The 19585-nt window shown below is 38.9% G+C and overlaps 1 protein-coding gene across 1 annotated transcript in view; it reads right to left on the minus strand.

Annotated features, from left to right (window-relative positions):
• Positions 1 to 19585, minus strand: part of NALCN (sodium leak channel, non-selective) — a 321940-nt gene that overhangs the window by 99030 nt on the left and 203325 nt on the right. Inside the window, 1 exon segment of the mRNA XM_038569986.1 lies at positions 14060 to 14134. Within this exon segment, the coding sequence (XP_038425914.1) occupies positions 14060 to 14134 (75 nt within the window).

Raw genomic sequence — 19585 nt, forward strand, 5'->3', positions numbered from 1 at the left:
TAGTTTCTCAGAGCAGAGGCCAGGGTGGAGAGTTAGGAGAATAGATTGCCTTAGGAAACCAGCCACAGTTCAGGGTGGCCCTCTTTGTGGTTTGGTCTAGATATGGACCTGTTGAAAGATGATGGTTTTCTGTATGGATGACAAGCATTGTAAGCAGTCAGGGACATGAAATTCTGGCCTAGAAGGAATAAGGCTGACTAGCTGGACCAATCAGATCTTCTCTTGTTGGGAGCTTGAACTTGAGACAGAGAGAGCGTTGATTATTTGTAACAAAACCATAAGCCAAACTGACATGGAGAAAATCGGAGAGAGATTATTTGTGCTGCCTTAATGGCAAATCACTTGGAGTTATTAAACATTTTTTTACAAGGTTATAGTATCTCTTTTCTTTCCACTCTATACAATCTCACCAGATTCACAATTTTCACTATTTTGTCTATACAGAGAACATCACTAAGACTGAAGAAGAATCAGAGAGGGTGAGGACTTTTGGCTGGTTTCTTCAATGACATAGCCCACATGCCTAGGACAGTGCCTGGCACATGGTAGGCATTGGGTATGTGAAGATTTCATTGACCATCCATGTTTGTATCTCTAGCCAGCCAGCCCTCACTCCTGAACTCTAGATGTGCATATGCAGCCATTAGGTGTCTGTCTCTGCTTAGGCCCAAACTCATCACAACATGCCCAAGGAGGAGTTGTCAATCTTTTCCTTCAGATAGGGCTCTGTGCTAATGTTTCCTGCTTCAGTGAATGTTACCATCATTCATCCAAGAGTTACCCCCAAGACTCTCTCATTTATGTTCTTAAATCCAAACTCTCACCATGTCCCTGCTGATTTTACTTCCCAAACAGCTCTCTAATTTACTATCACCTCCCACCTTCAAGCCTTCTGAGGCTTCCCATGTTCTTAGGTCAAATGTAAAATTCTTTGCATGTTTCTCAGAGTGCTGCATGGTATATGACCTGTTTGCTTTTCCATATTCACTTTAAACCACTTCACCCTGAACTTTCTATGTTCTGGTCATGCCGAACGCTCTTCTTTCTCTCTGCAATGTTCTCCTCTCCTCTCTCCCTGTCAACACCTTTATGAAATCACTGCTGCTCATCCTTTATAACTTAGCTCAAGTGTTTCTTTCTCCTTCCTCACTGCTCTCACTCCCATGTGGGTCAGTGTCCTCTATGAACTTCTCACTCAAATGGTGTTCTTTTCTGAAGAATGTTCATCTCAGTTTGTAAATATTTATTCACTACTTTGGTTATTTGATTTATGTACAACTCCTCCATTAAACCATAAGGTCCAGGAGAGCAGAGAATTTAACTGCTTATTATTGTCTCTTTAGTACCCAGCCCGGGTACTTTTGAACAATGTAGGGATTCAAAGATTTGAGAAACAAATGAATAGGCAGATAATAATGCTTTGGAAAGAATGGAAAAGTATATAGGCTGAGACTCAGAACAAAGAACAGATGGACTGTGTTAAACCTAAGTCCAAAAGGAGTTGAGGCAATGACAACCCTTCCAGTGTACTCAGATTTGAGTTTAGGTACATATCGGGTAACACTCGTTATAGTCTCCACTCCTTATAGTCCTAACATAGCTACAAAAGAATCCCTTTGCAATTCATGAAACTGAAAACCAATTGTCTGTCATGCTTTTTCCTGAAAACTGTAACAATCCAGTTTCCATACTGTGAAAGGGTCTAAAGAAAAAAAATTGCTGTTCATTAAAAAAATTTTGTTCTCTTGATTACAAAAAGCAAACAAGATAGAGTCCACACAGCTAAACAATAGGACTAAGGCTGGGTGTGCTGAATTTGGGCAGACTGAAGGGGGAGCTTCTCCTCCAGTTTGGGCATGTTTTCCCTACAAACCTTCCCATTTTCAAACTTGAGGGGTTGCCTTGTAGAGTGCTATAGAAAAAAATGTAATGAAAGTAATTTTGTGTTAGCATAATTGTAGAATGGTACAACCAACAACTCATCAATATAGGCAAGTCATTTCATATTTGTTTAAAGGCAAGAGAGCCTTAAGGTAATTCATAAAAAGTTCCAAGTGCCAGTGGAATGAGACAAAGATCAAGGTTTCTAAAAGTGATCTGGTTTGGGTCAATCATTCACAGAATGAAAGTCTGAAAAAGCTTAGAAGAACTCTTCTTCCAAGAAAGTCTCAAGCTCATAAAGCTCACTTTTTATGGACTTATTTGATTAAGGGTGAAGGTAAAGATTCCAACTGCTGAGAATGCTGCTCTTGGCTGGTGACAGCTGGTCTGTGTCCTGAGGAGTACCCGCTACCCCCCATTGTGCCATGCTCTCAGCTACTTACGTCCTAGCACCAAAAAGGAAACACTTCTTGAGGCCAGAGAACAAGGCTCTGGTGGTTGTGTTAGTTTCTGAGGGCTGTTGTAGCAAAGTACCAAAACTGGGTGGCTTAAAACAACAGAAGTTTATTGTCTCATAGTTCTAGGGGGCTGGGAGTCCAAAATCAAGGTGTATGGGGGCTTGGTGCCCTGTGGGGGTTCTGAGGGTCTGCCTATTCTGTGCCTCTCTCTTAGCTTCTGGTGATGGTCAGCAATCCTTGATGCTCCCTAGTTTGTGGACACCTCACAGTGTCTGTCTCTGTCATCACTTTGGTGTTCCCATCTGTTTGTCTCTTCTTTTCATATCAGGACACCAGTCATAGGGGATTCAGGTTCACCCTAAAGACCTCATCTTAACTTGATTACATTTGCAAATACCCCATTTCTAAATAAGGTCACCCTCTCACATACTAAAGATTCGGGCTTCAACATACCTTTTTGAGGTACACAACTGAATGCACAACCATAGGACATACATTCTAAGACATACCTTCTCTGTCTGATGCTCTGATCCCTAGCTATCATTGGTTTAACTCCAAAATTCTGGTCAGCTGTTTCCCCTTTTTGCATTGACTTCTGGATTTCTAGGCCATGTCTAATGCTGATAATTAATACCCCCAAATTCTGAGCCTCTGTTGTGACCTATTGGTTTGAACTCTGAACAGTTTGCAGCCTTAGTCACTTCATCTCTTTGAATTGATTTTACTGCTGTTCATGTCTTTCTTGACATAAGAATTTATTATTAAACAAAGGCCTAGCAATGAAGCAATTTCAGAAATAGCAGAGCAAATACTATGTAAGATGACCTCCTGAAATTTAAATTACAGAAAATTATGGGGAGCAATATGTAAATTGATGACTGTAGAGTCATTTCTGACCAAAAGATGGAGAGTGGCTTCAAGTGGAGTTACGTAACCTCAAAGGTTTCCAGGAAAGACCATTTCCCAACCCCCAGTTGCTAATGATTTGTAGCTTCTTGAGGGGATTGATCCTCTGGCTCCTGGGCAGCTCAGTGTTTCCTGGAGCAGCAGGAATTCTGGATATCTGATGCCTCCAACTGCCTGGGATTCCCAATGGTTGACCTTGTGAGTTGGGCAAACATCACTCTCCATGCATGCCACATGGAAAAGAAGGTTGCGTAGCCCTATGGTAAACAGTGTTGACATAACTAAAAACATTGGCCAATAATGAGTGGTCTGTCTGGAAGCATTGAGGATGACAAGTCGAAGAAGAAAGGATTGGTAATCAGTCTTCACTTCCTTAGCTGTCATACATTGCTCATCTCCTAGAACCCAACTTCCACTCAAGTGCCTGAGCTTGCTGTCTTCACTGTCACTTACCAACTCCTTACTGCTAATATGGTTGCTATTTTTTCATTAATTTTTTTTAAAGTTGTGATCAAAAGTTCAGTAGTGTTACAGCAAGTACATTCATCTTGTTGTGCAAAAGACCTTCAGGACTTTTTCATATTGCAGAACTAAAACTCTGTAGACATTGAATTCCCCTCTGCCTCCTCCCATTGCCCCCCCCCCCCCCGCCCCCGCCCCAGCTCCCGGCTCTCAGCAGCCACCATTTTACTGTTTCTACAAACCAGATTCTTCTAGAAACCTCACGGAAGTGGAATCATATGGTACTGGCTTATATTAGTGACCACAATATCCTCAAGATTCACCCATGCTGTAGCATGTGTCAGAATCTCCTTCTTTTTTAAGGCTGAATAATAATCCATTGTATGCCTACACATTTTCTTCATCCATTCACCTGCTAATGGACATCTGAGTTGCTTCCACCTCTTGGCTATTGTGAATAATGCTGCAACAAACATGGGTTTGCAAATATCTCTTCAAGACCCTTTTCTTTTGCATATATACCCAGAAGTGGTATTACTGGATCATATCCATTTTTAATTTTTTGAGGACCTTCATACTATTTTTCATGGTGGCTGCACATTACCGGCAATAATGCACAAGTATTCCAATTTCTCCATATCCTTGCCAATACTTTTTATTTCCTAGTTTTTTAATAGCGGCCATAATAATGACTGTGAGGTTGTATCTCATTGTGGTTTTAATGATTAGTGATGCTGAGCATCTTTTCATATGGTTCTTGGACATTCTTTTATTTTCTTTGGAAAAATGTCTTTTCAAGTCTTTCACGACTTGTTTTTTGTTGCTGTTGAGTTGTAGGATTCTTTATATATTCAGATATTAACCCCTTATCAGATAAATGATTTGTAAATATTTTCTACCATTACATAGATTGTCTTTTCATTATGTTGATTGTTTCCTTTGATGCACAGATGCTTTTAAGTTTGATATAGTCCCATTTGTCAATTTTTTTGCCTTTGTTATGTTTGATGTCATATCCAAGAAGTCATTGCCAATTTCAATGTCATGAAACTTTTTTGGAATGTTTTCTTCTTGGAGTTTTATAGTTGTAAGTCTTACATTAAGTTCTTTAATCCATTTTGAGTTAGTTTTTGTATAGAGTTTAAGGTAAGGGTCCCTCCCATATGCATGTGGACATCCAGTTTCCCAGCATCACTTATTAAAGAGACTTTCCTTTTCCCCTTGTGTGGTTTTGACATCCTTATTGAAGATCATGACATGAAGGTTTATTTCTGGGCTTTCTTCTGTTCTGGGCTTTCTTCTGATCTACAAGTCTGTCTTTATGTTAGTACTATGCTGTTTAGTTATTGTAGCTTTGTGGTATGTTTTGAGATTAGAGAACGTGAGGCCTCAACTTAGTTTGTTTTTTCAATCAAACAAAATTGTTTGTTTGTTTGTTTGTTTTGGCTATTTGGGGACTGTTGAGATTCAACATGAATTTTAGTTTTTTTGTTTGTTTGTTTGTTTCTGTTTCTGCAAAAAAGTACATTAGAGTTTTGATAGGGATTGCACTGAACCTATGGATCACTTTGGGTAGTATGGACCTTTTAACAATATTAATTCTTCTAGTTCATGAACACAGAACTTTCTGTTTACTTGTGTCTTTTGTAATTTCTTTCAGCAATATTTTGTCAGTTTTAGTGTAGAAATCTTTTACATCCTTGGTTAAGGTTACTGCTCAGTATTTCATCCTTCTTGATATTATTATAAATAGAAGTGTTTTCTATGGTGACATTTTTTTCACCTCTCTGAAGTCTTTGAGATTGTTGACCAGTTTCCTTCTTGAAACACTTTTACCTTTGGATTTGATGACAAACACATTCTGAACTTTTCTCCTACGCTTGGGCTGTGACTTCTCATCCATATTTCAAGCTCCTCCTCATGGCTTATATGATTCATTTGTTGTTCCTCAGGAGCCAGGGTAAACTTAGGAATTCTAAAGGCTTAAATTACCACCTGCATGTTGACTTTTGCTCCTCCGTAATATCTATTTCAGCTCCAACACTCTGCCTAAGCTTTCAACCTTCTATCTACCCACTGACCTTGTCTCATAAATATATCCCAGGCATCTCATGGTAAACATGGACAGCTTCCCCCCTGTCCTCCTGCTGCCAAAATAAAACATACCAAACTTCTCTTTGTTCCTTCTCTTGTGCTCTCTGTCTTGGCACACCTCGGGCAATCCAGAAACCTGAGTAATACCCTGGTCTCCTGCCTTTGCTCTTCTCTTACTTCCAACTGGTCACCAAATCTTACCCTCTGTATTCCCTTCTCTATATTCCACCACCCCTGTATATTCTCTTGTCTCAGTTTCCTTTAGTTGAGGCTGTGATCACCATCTGGCTCAGGACTGATGCTCTTATCATCAGTGTAGGGCTCCTTCAGTCTATTTTCTGTTCTGAGGCTGGAATATAGGGAACATGATGTCACTCTTGGGCTTAAATGCCCTTAGAATAATATCTAAATTCTCAGCACTGCTCATAACTTTTCACCTGTAGTTCCCTGCTCATTTTTCCAACACGCCATTTCTCCTTTGCTGAACACCTGAGTCACAGTGAACTTCTAAAGGAAGACATTTCTTGCCTAAGTTCATACAGTTTGTAGGTGCCTAAGTTGGAATAACATGGGCTCTCTGACTTGAATCCAATGTCCTCGCCAAAGAACATCATGGTATCAGTGCAGAGAACCAGTTCCTTCATTCATAGTGGTCTCCAAATAACCACTATGCTTTTTCTTGCCAAAAGTAGAAGCTTGCTGTTCTCTTGGTCCTGAATATCCTCCCTTATGCCATTTTCTTCTAATGCCTTTCACTCAGATAGGCATTACTTCAGATTTCAGTCTACACCATACTTGTGAGAAAACACCTCTGATTTCATCCTCAAAGTTGGTTGTGTCTCCTATGTGCTCCCAAGCCCCTATATTATCTGTTTATGTATCACTTTCTCCCACCACCTTATACGTAACTTAAGGCAGGAACAGTATCTTGGTAATCATTATGTCCCTTACCCCTAACTTGGTCATCATTATGTCCCTTACCCCTTCAGACCCACAATATCTGAAGCACAGTAGATAAACAGTCAGACTCCCAGATTATGAAACAGATCTAGTTTCTGAGCAGTAACATCCTATCTATGAAAGGGATACCTCATATGACCTTAGCCTGATGCTATTACATATTTGAATCATGCAGCCCTCCTCTCTCCACCCTCCCCCCCCCCGATTCCTGGCGCACTACGCTATATTCTGATTATAATTTGACCTTCAGTCTTACATCCACAGGAAGAAAATATGCTAATCTGCAAATGTAAGCACATCATCCAACCTACTTTCTAGACACGCATCTCATAATGAATGAAGGAACTGGTTCTCTGCACAGGCATCGTGATGTCCTTTGGTGAGGACACTGGATTCGAGTCAGAGAGCCTGTGTTATTCCAACTTAGGTATCTACAAACTATACAAACTTGGGCAAGAAATGTCCTTTGAGTGTTAGTTTCTGTGTCTTTAATATTCAGCATAAAATCCAATAATTTAACATGTGGTGCCTTGCATGAGGTAGTTTTCGATGGGTGGTATTTACTATCACAGAGTTACATCACTTATGTTACACTAAGTTGAATGAATTCACTCATGGGCAAAATGCTGGGAAGACTGAAGGCTTGACCCAGATCAGGAGACAGCAATCAGGGCTAAGCTGAATGGCACAATCCCCAACCATGTGTCTCTGTGCAACTGTTCTCCATCTGGAAACACCTCAATATAGACACAGAGCAGAGATGAAAACAAAAGCTCCCAGGTAAGGCTGAAGAGAAACATTCCCCTAGAGCTCATATTTTAAAAGGAATATAATTTAAAAAAACAAAGGCCTAAGAGAGAAAAGCTCCTTTACATGTTCATCCTCACTATGCAGTGGATACTACCAAAGACCAAACATCATCAAATTTGAACCAGGATTCAAATGAGACTTGTTACAGCATTGGGGAGACAGTTTTAATTTCAGAGTTTTGAATGTAATCTAAATAGACATCTATACTTCCCCTTTCAATGATTCTTTCCCCAAGGCATCTCTGTGGGGTTTTTTCCCTTAGTTTAATGAATTTTATACTGCTTGAAAGAAGACCCTTTATAGCTGTCTTGCACTGAATTTGCAAAAATAATTAAAGCTGTGAGGATTTTCTTCATTTTCAAAGTTTGCAAAACCCTACCTACATTCTCTAGTGTCTTTGCAAGGTCATTGTCACTGTTCAGAGGACAGCACTGGGTCAAGGAAATTTTTAGCTTGTATGCAAACTGATTTGGCTTCTCAGTAGCCAAATTACACATTCACAGACAACCTCATTTCTGGTCAATTTTTTTATCTTATGTAGAAAATCATTACTTGCCTGTATCTTTATTTATATCTATACTTGTGTCTATGTCTATCTCCATTTCCAGAGCCAGTGTTGGGTTTAGGGTGGTGAAAAGAGAAGCAAGATCTCTATTTAATTAGCTATGGGAGCCGTGAAAGTAATGCTACTGCTATATTGCTGCCAGGAACCAGTTGTGTCTTATATGCAACACACCCAGAAAGCAAAAGATGAATTTTACATGGAGTATCATTGGCATGGTTTTTTTAGAACATTGTTTATTTTGAAGAGTGACAAAAGAAAAGCTACCTTAGTGGCTATTAAGGCATGACACTGGTGATACCATGGGGGTGGTGGTGGTGGTAGTGCTGGTGGGAACAGGTACTTTAGAACCTCTCAAAATGTGTCCCCAAGGAGCCCTTTTAGTAAGCCCCTCTGAATCCTATTTTTTTAAAAACACTTTTCTCCTTCAAAATGCCTTTATTAAGCAATAAATAATTCAATGTTTCTTTTTTCCCTTACAAGAAGGCATATATGAAGAGACTTCAAAGCTTTGGCATAAGGGAAGTTACACTGCCACCTAGAATTTGCAGATTTCCAGCTAAAAGTTTTAAAGTTGGCATTTGAGTTGGCACACCTGGCCTGACATTGGGTGCACGGATGATTTCTTCTAGGCTTCCTGGAGTGTTAAAAAAAAAAAAAAAAAAAAAAAAAAAAAAAACAAGGCAGCTGGCTCCATACTTTCGCTTGAAGAGTTCTGCAGATCAGCAGTCCTCAGGTGGAAACCACTGTCTCAGAGGCCAAGGATGTGGCCAGAAAGTGATGGGGAAAAGATGTGCAGCATGCTGGTACTTAAGAAGAATGTGATTCCAGGATTCCACCAACAATTGATCATGCAGACTGCACCGGCCCTCAGGGAGCTTCTCCCTGGAGGGCTCTGGTGTCCTTTGCCATCTGGCAGCCTTGACTTTATTATTTTCCTAACTCTGGATTTGGTCCCTCTGCTCCCCCTCCATCACTGGGTTATGGTCATAAGTGCTCTTTCCTTTAATTTCCAATTTTGAACGCTTTCCTAGTGTCCTACTTCACTCTTGTTGCTTCTTATCCGTTCTAGTTTCTTCACTGTACCTTTTAGCTCTCTCCTATCCCACTCATCTTCAGGATATTTCCTCCTCTGCCAAGTGTGACAACAGACTTTCTCTAACAGCTTTGTGTAATGTTTCGTATTTAACCCCTCCATTTTAGAGGTGACTCGCACTGGCTTCTATTACTCTTGAAAAATGTCTATGAACCAAACATTTATATTTTAACACAACTGGTTTTTACCACAATCGTAATAAAATACATTAAAAGTCTCCGGAGGCCTCACTGAAATGTAGTATATTGCAAGCGTATTGGGTCTGTGTCTAAAGAGGCTCCTTGCTCCAGAAAGTCACTGAGAGAAGAGGTGCCTTGGGCAGCATCTGCCATCATGTGGAGTGTATGGTAAGCCTCTGAGCTCTCACCTGCTGCAAAAGTCCTAACTCCAGTGGCTCTGATTAAATCCTCTGCTTTTGCAGGGGAAACAAAGAACTATTTGGGATAATTTTAGTGATTGAGTTGCTTAATTCACCTTCATTCCTCAGAAAACTGCCCCTCACATCACCAGTTATTTCATGAATATAATGATGTTTCTGTTATCTAAAATATGATTATTTTTAGACGGGTAATTGACAGTCCTATGAGTGAGCCTCCACAATAGGCATGACTTATGTTTGGCATTTTCACAACTTTATTGTGACTCAATAATAGATCCTAGGCTTTAGGTCCGAATTACCTCCCTTCGAATCCTAACTTGGCTGCGTATTAGCTTTGTGACCTAAGATAAGTTACTTAACTTCTCTGTGCCTTGGTTTCCTCATCTGTAAGATGGATATATTAATAATACCTACATCACATGTTTGCTGTGAAATTTAAATAAGTAAAAATAACACAGCACCTGGCACTGAACGGGTCTGACAAATGTTACTGCATCTATAAGAACCTACAGATTAGTTGGTGAAAGGATAAAAGATGAAAAAAAGTTTGTACTGAATAAAGACATATTATGAAATATATAGTGTTGTCTGGAACTTAAAATGTTAAGAAAATCAAATCACTTTTACGTCTTCCCCATTCTATTTTCTATCTGGGAGTAAAAATAGAGTATATGCATTTAAATCCTTAAGGGCTGAGCCTGCACACAGAAAACTAAAAAGTATTTCGGGTCATATTTTTATTGGAGGTCTGCAAGAAGCTGTGAAAAACAGGCTGAAGTTTCAGGTATTCACACAGTTATATGCATATGTGTATGAAAATGCATATGTGTGTGTATGTGTGTGTGTGGGGTGTATTCTTGAAACTATGTAAATGAGACTCACCTCAAAAGCCAAGATCACTGGAAATAAGGGGGGATATAAAAAAAATGACACAGTTTGTAAAAACTCATGAAACAAAATATTCTTATACAAAATGGAAGAAAATGAATAGGACATTTTTTTTTTTTGAATAGGACATTTTAATTTAGTATGATAATATTTGGTGAGTTTCAAGTATGAATTAGTAAGTGATTTAATAGATAGGTAGTGCTAGTCTAATCATGACCAAAGAACAATGTGAAAAGTACTAATGAAAATAAATTTGCTGTTTTATTTATGGTTGAAATTTTCAATGTTCAAATATCTCTAAATATTCAAAGAAGATATTTCAACTTGTAGGCTGACATAATTCAATAATCAGCTCTGGTATAAAGGATTTTCAGAAATACAAAGCATCTCTAATATATAGCAAGTGATTAAACAAAAGCCATTTTATAACTAATGACAGATGCTTAAAGCAAAGCTCATATATTAAAACTATATAGCTCAGAATAAAGTCATGTCAATTAAAGTCTTGGTTTTTTTAATTGTTGGTTTTTCACTGGGGTTAGATAAAAAATATATATGTTATGTATATATTACATATAATATCAAATATTAGTACATTTGAATTCATAAACTTGAAAAGAAATTGCCATATAGATTTATTTTACTTCTTTCTAGTGGAAAAACTATTTTACAAATGTGGGCTGGAATGACATGGAATTTTAATTGGCCAATGTTTATTTAAAACCATACAGAACCTGGTCGGGATCCCTGGGTGGCACAGCGGTTTGGCGCCTGCCTTTGGCCCAGGGCGCGATCCTGGAGACCCAGGATCGAATCCCACATCGGGCTCCCGGTGCATGGAGCCTGCTTCTCCCTCTGCCTGTGTCTCTGCCTCTCTCTCTCTCTCTCTGTGACTATCATAAATAAATAAAAATTAAAAAAAAAAAGAACCTGGTTGTATCACCAGTTTAAAAAAATAGAATATTTTTCATTTTATCCATAGAATGCACATTTTAATGACCTCTTTCAGGGGATATTAAAATATCTATGCACAATAAACATGGTATACAGGAAAATCCACATCTAAATACCAAATTAGTAAGGCAAAGACTAAGGTAGTTTGCACAACAGATTTTTATTAGTTATGTCTAATGATATGGTTGGTCAGTTTCAATTTTGAACTCCCTAATTACGTATTTCTGTAACTAGAAGCTGCATAAAGCATTGCATCAATGGCATAAAAGAAGTTCCCAAATCTCATTTGAAAAACCTGTCACTGTTGCTGCAAACTGAAAAGATCTGGAAGAAATCATTTCTACTATGCCCAGAGGGCCATTTTGCCTGTGTAGCTAAACGACAGGAAAGCACTTAAATCCTTCCTTGATATGCTCACAGTGGGCATCCTTTTTATCAAATATATATTTTTTCTTTCATTGACTACCCTTGGTTAAAAGCACAGACTTTGGAGATAAACAAAAGTACAAAGATGAAATGCCTAAAGTGACTTTAAGATATGCAAATGACAACAAAACCATTTAAATAGGTTATGTCTTTGCTTTCATTAAAAAAGAAAACTCATATGCAATTTGAAAATTCTGAATGTGTAGGGTCTTCCTAGAATTCTAGGTAAGACTTGTTTTATAGCCTTCATTCTTTGTTAACATCCTAATTGTTAGTGATGGGGAGGGTGATCCAAGAATATCTTATCCCCCTTCTCAGGCAAGGGAAGCAAAAGCAAAGATAAGCTATCGGAACTATATCAAACTAAAAAGCTTCTGTATGGCAAAGGAAATCATCAACAAAATGAAAAGGCAACCAACTGAATGGTAGAAGATATTTGCAAATGATGTGTCCACTAAGAGGTTAAATATGAAATATTCAAAGAACTACTAAACATCCCCCAAACCCAAACAGTATGGTTAAAATAAGGGCAGAGAAACTGAACAGATATTTTCCCAAAGACATTTATATGGCAAACAGACAGATGAAAAGATGCCCAACATCACTCATCATCAAGGTCATGCAAATCAAAACCACAATGAGATATCACCTCACACCTGGCAGAATGGCCGAAGTAAAAAACACAACAAACAAGTATTGGCAAAGATGTCAAGAAAAAGAAATCCTTGTGCACTGTTGGTGGGAATGCAAACTGGTGTAGCCACTGTGGAAAATACTATGAAGCCTCAAAAAATTAAAAATAGGATTGCCATATGATCCAGTAATTCCACTACTGAGTATTTCCCCAAAGAAAACAAAAACACTAACTTGAAAGGATATATGTGCTCCTATGTTTACTGGAGCACTTACAAAAGTTAAAATATGGAAGCAACCCAAGTGTCCATCCATAAATGAATGGATAAAGAAAAGGTCACACACACACACACACACACACACACACACACACACAGTGGAATATTACTTGGGCATATAAAGGATGAGATCTTGCCATTTGTGACAACATGGATGGAGCTAGAGGATATAATGCCAAGTGAAATCTGTCAGACAGGGAATGACAAACACCATATAATTTCACTTATATGTGAAAGCTAATAAACAAAACAAATAAAAAAACCAGAAACAGACTCATACAGAGTACAAACTGATGGTTGCCAAGGAGGAGGTAGGGAAAGGCAAAATAGGTGAAGGAAATTAAGAGGTACAAATTTTCAGTTATAAAATAAGCCATGAGGATGAAAGGCAGAGTCTAGGGAATATAGTCAATAATATTGTAATAACTATGTGTGGTGACAGATAGAGAGTACACATATGGTGAGCATTGCATAATATATAGAATCGTTGAACCACTATGTTGAACACCTGAAGCTAATATAACATTGAATGTCAATTATATTTTAATAAAAAAGAATATCTTATCCAGTGTCCTTTTCTCACACCAACTCTACCTTTCAAAGGGTCTCTAACTCTTTGATAGAGCCAAATACTTAAGCCAAGTATCTTCCATGCAACAGAAACTATGAGAATGGTCCATCATGCCTGTATTGTTCTGCCATCAGTCATATAACCTACACACATTTTCATTTCCATTTTTTTGGATATGATTATCAATGCTATAATATCCAATCTGTTTTCATGCATAACTGGGCACACACAGTTGATCATTTATTCTATTCAATTTCTTATAATGACTATGGGCACCAAGACTAAATTCTCTTTTAGTGTCTAGAGGTCAGGCAAGTTGATGCTTAATATTTTTATGATGATGATCAAAAGTATTACACATAATTATGCAAAATGGCAATCAGGCCCTGAGGCATTTTATTTTCAAACAACCTTCACATAATGGCAGAAGAATAGTCACCAATCCAATTTCCTGTCATATGTCCATCTTATTTTTATTCAAAATAGTAATATGAAAATATTCCTAAGATAAGTATAGAGCAATAGAAAATTTTCTTTGTTGATAATGGACAAAAGTTAAAAAATTTTGCCAACTTAGACTGCCTTAATTTCTTAAAATCTATTTTTTTACTTTGAAGCTCTCTTTTAACAGTATCTGTAAGCATGTTTTACCCTTATTTTTTTTAAATGGAGATTTAAGGAATTCCCCACACATTACTTACTTGTTTAAGCTTCTTTAGATCTTCATCAAGTTCTAAGTTGTCCAAAATAACCGCAACAAACAAACTCAGGAGGATCTATAAAATGGTTAAATAACAATGAAAAAACCCACATGCCGTAAATATCAAAATATTATATAGATATGATATAGAATATCTACCTAAAATATATACTATATAGAATGCATTAAATAAAAAAATGAACCTATAGTTGTGAAGCATTGCATAGGGATTTTAAGGTATTTATCACAAATATGTTAAAGGAAATGCATATGTTACCTGAAATAAACATATAAAATATTAATTTGCTTTATGTAACCGATGTAAAATGGAAATTAAGAAAAATTTTTAATAGCTCAACAGTCCCACTTATGAGACTATATCCATAGAAAATAATTTAGGTAGTAAAAGGCTTTATATACAAAGGTGCTTGATAGTTATTTGTAATAATGAAATATTAGAAGTAACGTCTAACCTTACATAAATATATAACACAGTATGCAGATCTCGATAATAAAATTCACACAGCCATTAAAGATTCCCATTGTGGTAGCTAGTCTCCAAGAGGAGACTTGGTGTTCACACTCTTGTGAGCCTCCTCCCAAATTGAATACAGCTTGGTCTGTGTAATTGGTTACGGAAATGATTGTGGGTGACTCATGAGGCTAGGTGATAAAGACATTGTGGCTTTCAGTTGGCTGTCTTGGATCACCCACCCTGGTGGAAGCCCGGTGCCATGTTATGAGGACACACAAGTGCCCTAGGGAGAGGTCCCTATGGTGATGAACCAAGGTCTCCCACCCTGTGAATTTGGGTCCATCTTAAAAATGGATCCTCCCGCCCTTGTCAAGCCTTCAGCTGACTGCAATCCCGCCAACATCTTGACTGCAAACTCATGAGACATTCTGAGTTAGAAACACCCAGCTCAGCCTGTCCCAGATTCCTGACCCGCAGAAAATATGTGAGAAATAAATGTTTATCGTTGTAAGCTCTTATTGTCCACAATTTGTTATACAGCTAAATAACTAATGCACTCATGAATTTTAATAGTATTAAGAAAACGCTCACATTGCAATATTAAATAAGAGTGTACATGGTGGAAGTGCAAGGGGGTACAAAAAAGAAAAATAGAGAAATGCTAGAAGGAGGTACTTTGGAAATGTTAATGGAGCCTGCCTTTGTGGAAAACAGACTTCTCCCCTTTTGTATTTCACCACATTTCACAATTAAAAAAAAAAAAAAGGCTTAGGCTTCTCTCAGAATGGGTAAAAAAGGGTAAAAGAAAGCAAGCAACAAAAAAGTAGAATTAAAAAATATTTAATTTTAGTCCCTTTTCTTTTTTTACATTTTTTAATTTAAATTCAATTTGCCAACATATACTATAACACCCAGTTCTCATCCCCATCAAGTGCCCTCCTCAGTGCCTGTGAGGTTTGAATTTCCTAAGGTTCCACATTCATTGGATAAATCTTTTTCATTCTGAACTTAGGTTCCTCCTTTCAATTTCCCTCTTAAGAAATTATTCCTATTTGTTAATATTATATGGTTAAGCATGAAGGTAAGAAAGTTAAGGCAATTTAGTCATGACTTTTAAGTACCAGAGAGATTTATTATGCAAAAGTAAATAGCCAGCACTTTTCCAAACTCAATGAGTAGATAATAAAGGGAAAATGAGCCACCAAATATTATTATTTGACTTTGACAATATATGCTTGCCTTGGGACAAGTGCCAGTACCCTTCTATTTAAAAGCCAGGTCCTCTGGGATCCTACCAGGACTTAAAGAAGATACAGAATGGTCTAGATGACAGATTTTTACTGATGTCACCATGTCTGCCACAGCATGGACATCTAGGCACAGATCTATTCAGCATTCCTCTAACCAGACTTTATTCTCAACAGGACCATTCACAGTCCACCTTGCATGACCTTGATATTCTCATCAGCAGCAGTAGCAGAAGAAGAGTGTACCTTCCCCTATAGTCTCACCCCAAATTCAGATGTCCACCTGAAGGTCTCCTGCCTGGAGTAAGTGCTGTTGTAGACCATTTCCATCACTCATCGGGTATTGACCAGGCAATACTCTGTCCTAATTTAACCAATTTTCCTATCTTCCCAATAAAGGATACATACAAATCTATCTATCTATCTATCTATCTATCTATCTATCTATCTATCTATCTATCATCTATCATCTATCTATCTCTGATAAGAGGGAAAGTGATGATTCCTTCCTTTTCTTAGAGCATTTTCTTTAGAAAACTTGTCTTCTTTTGCAAATTCTTCCTTTGCCTCTTTGAGATCTTTTTAAAAGTAAAATAAGGGCAGCCCTGGTGGCGCAGCGGTTTAGCGCCACCTGCAGCCCAGGGTGTAGTCTTGGGGACCTGGGATCGAGTCCCATGTCGGGCTTCCTGCATGGAGCCTGCTTCTCCCTCTGCCTGTGTCTCTGCCTCTCTCTTGCTCTCTCTGAATGAATAAATAAATAAATCTTTAAAAAAATAAAAGCAAAATAAGTCTCACTTATTTTACAACCCAGGAATGGTTTTCTGGGGGGGGGGGGTGCAATGTCTTTGACATATGAATGTCTGGCAGACAGCACCCTATCTATTTCCCTTTTACCCTGCTCATGGAGGGAGGGGAGTGTCACTTAGCAACCTGGCGCCATGTTGCAAAACTACCCACTTGTCTTGAAGAGATCAGTTTCCTTTTTCTTCTGGATAAAAGGTAATTAGCTATCACAGATGGCCACCCCAATTACCAGGTGAATTTAGGGGGAACTCTAACAAATGGTGCTGTCAAGCCTTCTTATGTGAGGCCTAGTTATTTTCATCTTGAGGCCACAGATGTAACATGGCGATATGTATACAAGGTGAGACTGCTTTGTCTTTGCGGTCTCTTTAGCGGGTTGCCTGTGATGCCCACTGCAGTCTGGGTTAGTGCTGATTCAATAATAAAACTATTTTTTTTTCCTCATCTACCATGGTGGAGAGGTTTTCTGGGTTGGCAGGATATTTTATTTTTAATTATTTTCCCAACACCAGACAGATGGCAGGCTACTTAAGGACAGTGAGGTTATGTTATTCGATTAAATTCGACAGGCAGTTGATTGGGCTCCATCGATGTGTCAGACACTGACTGGTCAGGAGCACAAATAAGATATTGGGCTCACTGCTATGAAGTTTACAATCAAATTGAGCAGCCGTTGGTTGGCAGCTGGGAAGAAAGAATGCCATGGTGGGAGACTTCAGTTAGCCACCAGACACTGAGTTTTGGGGTCCTCGTCTGTGAAATATTATGGATAATAACAACAAGAGCTGAGTGAATTGCAGTTTATCCCCTTTATCATTTAATCTTCTGACAACCCTGTGGTGTGGTACAGCCTGTATGAAGATATACAGACATAAATTTAGATATGCAAAACTAACATAATTTTCTTGGTATTTCTACAAATGGATTTAATTTAGTCCATAAATCCTCCATTTGCTTGATGGCTGAAAACTGAATCTTGCTATATCAATTCAATTTAGTCCTTTCAAACTCAGTTACATTTGAATAAATGCTCCTTTTGCTGGCCAAAGGTCAAGGGTGTGCTTGTCATCAGTGTCTGGTCCACTGGGCCATGTGACCTGTCCTCTGTCCCCCATCACGGGCAGTGACGCTGCCTGTTTTGGGGCCTCCCTGACTTGATCACCAATTCAGCTGCTGCAGCTCCTGCTAAGATCTGATTCACAGTGACACCCTCTGTGTTAGTTTCCTAGGGCTGATATAGTGAACTGCACAGGCTTGGTGGCTGGAAACAATAGAAATGTATTCTATGATAACTCTGGAAGTGAGCTGTCCAAAATTGGGTTTGTCAGGACGACCATGCTCCTTCAAGAGGCTCCAGGGGAGGATCAACTTTGCCTCTTCCAGCTTCCAGAGGCCCTAGGTTGTCATTGGCATGTGGTGGCATCCCTGCAGCCTCTGCCTCTGTCTTCACATGGCCTTCTCTTGCTTCCCATGTCTTGTCTTCATCTATTGCCTATAAGGACACTTGCCATTGGATTTAGGGCTCACTTAGATAATTCAAGGATGTCTCATTTCAAAGAACCTTAATTAAAACACATCTGGAAAGACCTTTATTCCAAAGAAGGTCAAATTCACAGGTGTGGGGGTTAAGAAGTAGACACATCTTTTTTGGGCTCCTCATTCAAATCCCTCTACTCTCCATCTGGTCTCTAGCTTGGGCCATTGTTCTCACTCTAGTGTTGTTCCTACACACTGGCTCTCAACATTCAGGGAAGTCAGAAAGTTCTGCCATGCCAAGTGGGAATGGAGACAGACTTGTTCTTGAGCATCTTTCAGGCCCCTTTCTCTTAGAACTTTATAGACCTTCAACTCTGCGCAGGCCAACCCTCATCCATGTGGGGCCTCCAGCAGGGCTACTTCCCCTCAAAGTTCTGATGTGAAATGGTGTCAAGTCATAGATGTGGAACACACCCAGGTTGGCACCAATACTTCTGCTGCTCTAAGTGTGGCTGCCCCCCTACCTGGGACACACACTGTACCTGCCCTGCTTCCCTCAAGTTCTATCCTAGAAAATGTTATTTCTTATCAGAAAGGAAGAATGTGAAGGGAACCTGGAGTGGGGGCTGAGAGAGAGGCTCACACGAGTATGAAGACTGGCAACCAGAAAGTCAACCCAATCAGAGTTATCAACACATTTAGTCCTGTGCCACCTGAGCACTTAGACTTCTGAGAGCTGATCGGGGCCAATGGGCCCAAGTGTGTCTTCTGAATGCTACTTATTTAAGATGGTGAGGCATTGATAAAGTCCAACCATGCACTACCAAGTTATCAAGATACCAAGGAGAAAGGTGATTTTGGCAGGAAGAGAATTATAAGAAAGGATTTCCAGGTGGCACATGTGATGACAAGACCTTGGAAGCATGTGGCTTCTTAGGGGCCTGGTGGGTGGTTAAGTACCACAGAGCTCAGCTCCCAGAGACCAGAGACGTAGGCCAGAGGCATGGCAGTTTACCCCAAAGCCACGGAGCTTGGGAGGTGTGAGAGTGATTCACTAATAATCACTAAGTAATGACATTAGCTTCCTCTCTGTTAATTTTTTCCTTCCAAGTGTAATTTTTTAATGCATAATGTAGTTATTTGAAATTGGCTCACTGAAACAGTGTCTAGACAGTATAAAGTACAGTTTGACAAAGGGCTATTAAATAAATAAGGTTTTGTTACTTAAGAGAAAAAACAGTCATTTGATACATTCTTCCCAGAGGAGAGAGAAAGAAAAGATCCTCTCAGAGCAGGACAGAGAGACAGACAGACATAGGATGCTCCCTACAGTTTCTACTTCCCAGGCAGATAGGAGTTTAGTTTTCAGGGTAGAAAGAAGGCAAGTCACAAAAAGGAAAAGTTTTGGCTTTGCTAGGAAAAATGTGGAAGGGGTTGTGTGGTTTGAAAGCCTTGCATCTACAGAATGAAGCAGGTGGGAGGGAGTCTGGGTAACACAGTCACTAAGTGAATATAAGAGAAAGTT

This window comes from Canis lupus, chromosome 22 (genome assembly GCF_011100685.1).
Source record: "Canis lupus familiaris isolate Mischka breed German Shepherd chromosome 22, alternate assembly UU_Cfam_GSD_1.0, whole genome shotgun sequence".
NCBI classification, from domain to species: domain Eukaryota; kingdom Metazoa; phylum Chordata; class Mammalia; order Carnivora; family Canidae; genus Canis; species Canis lupus.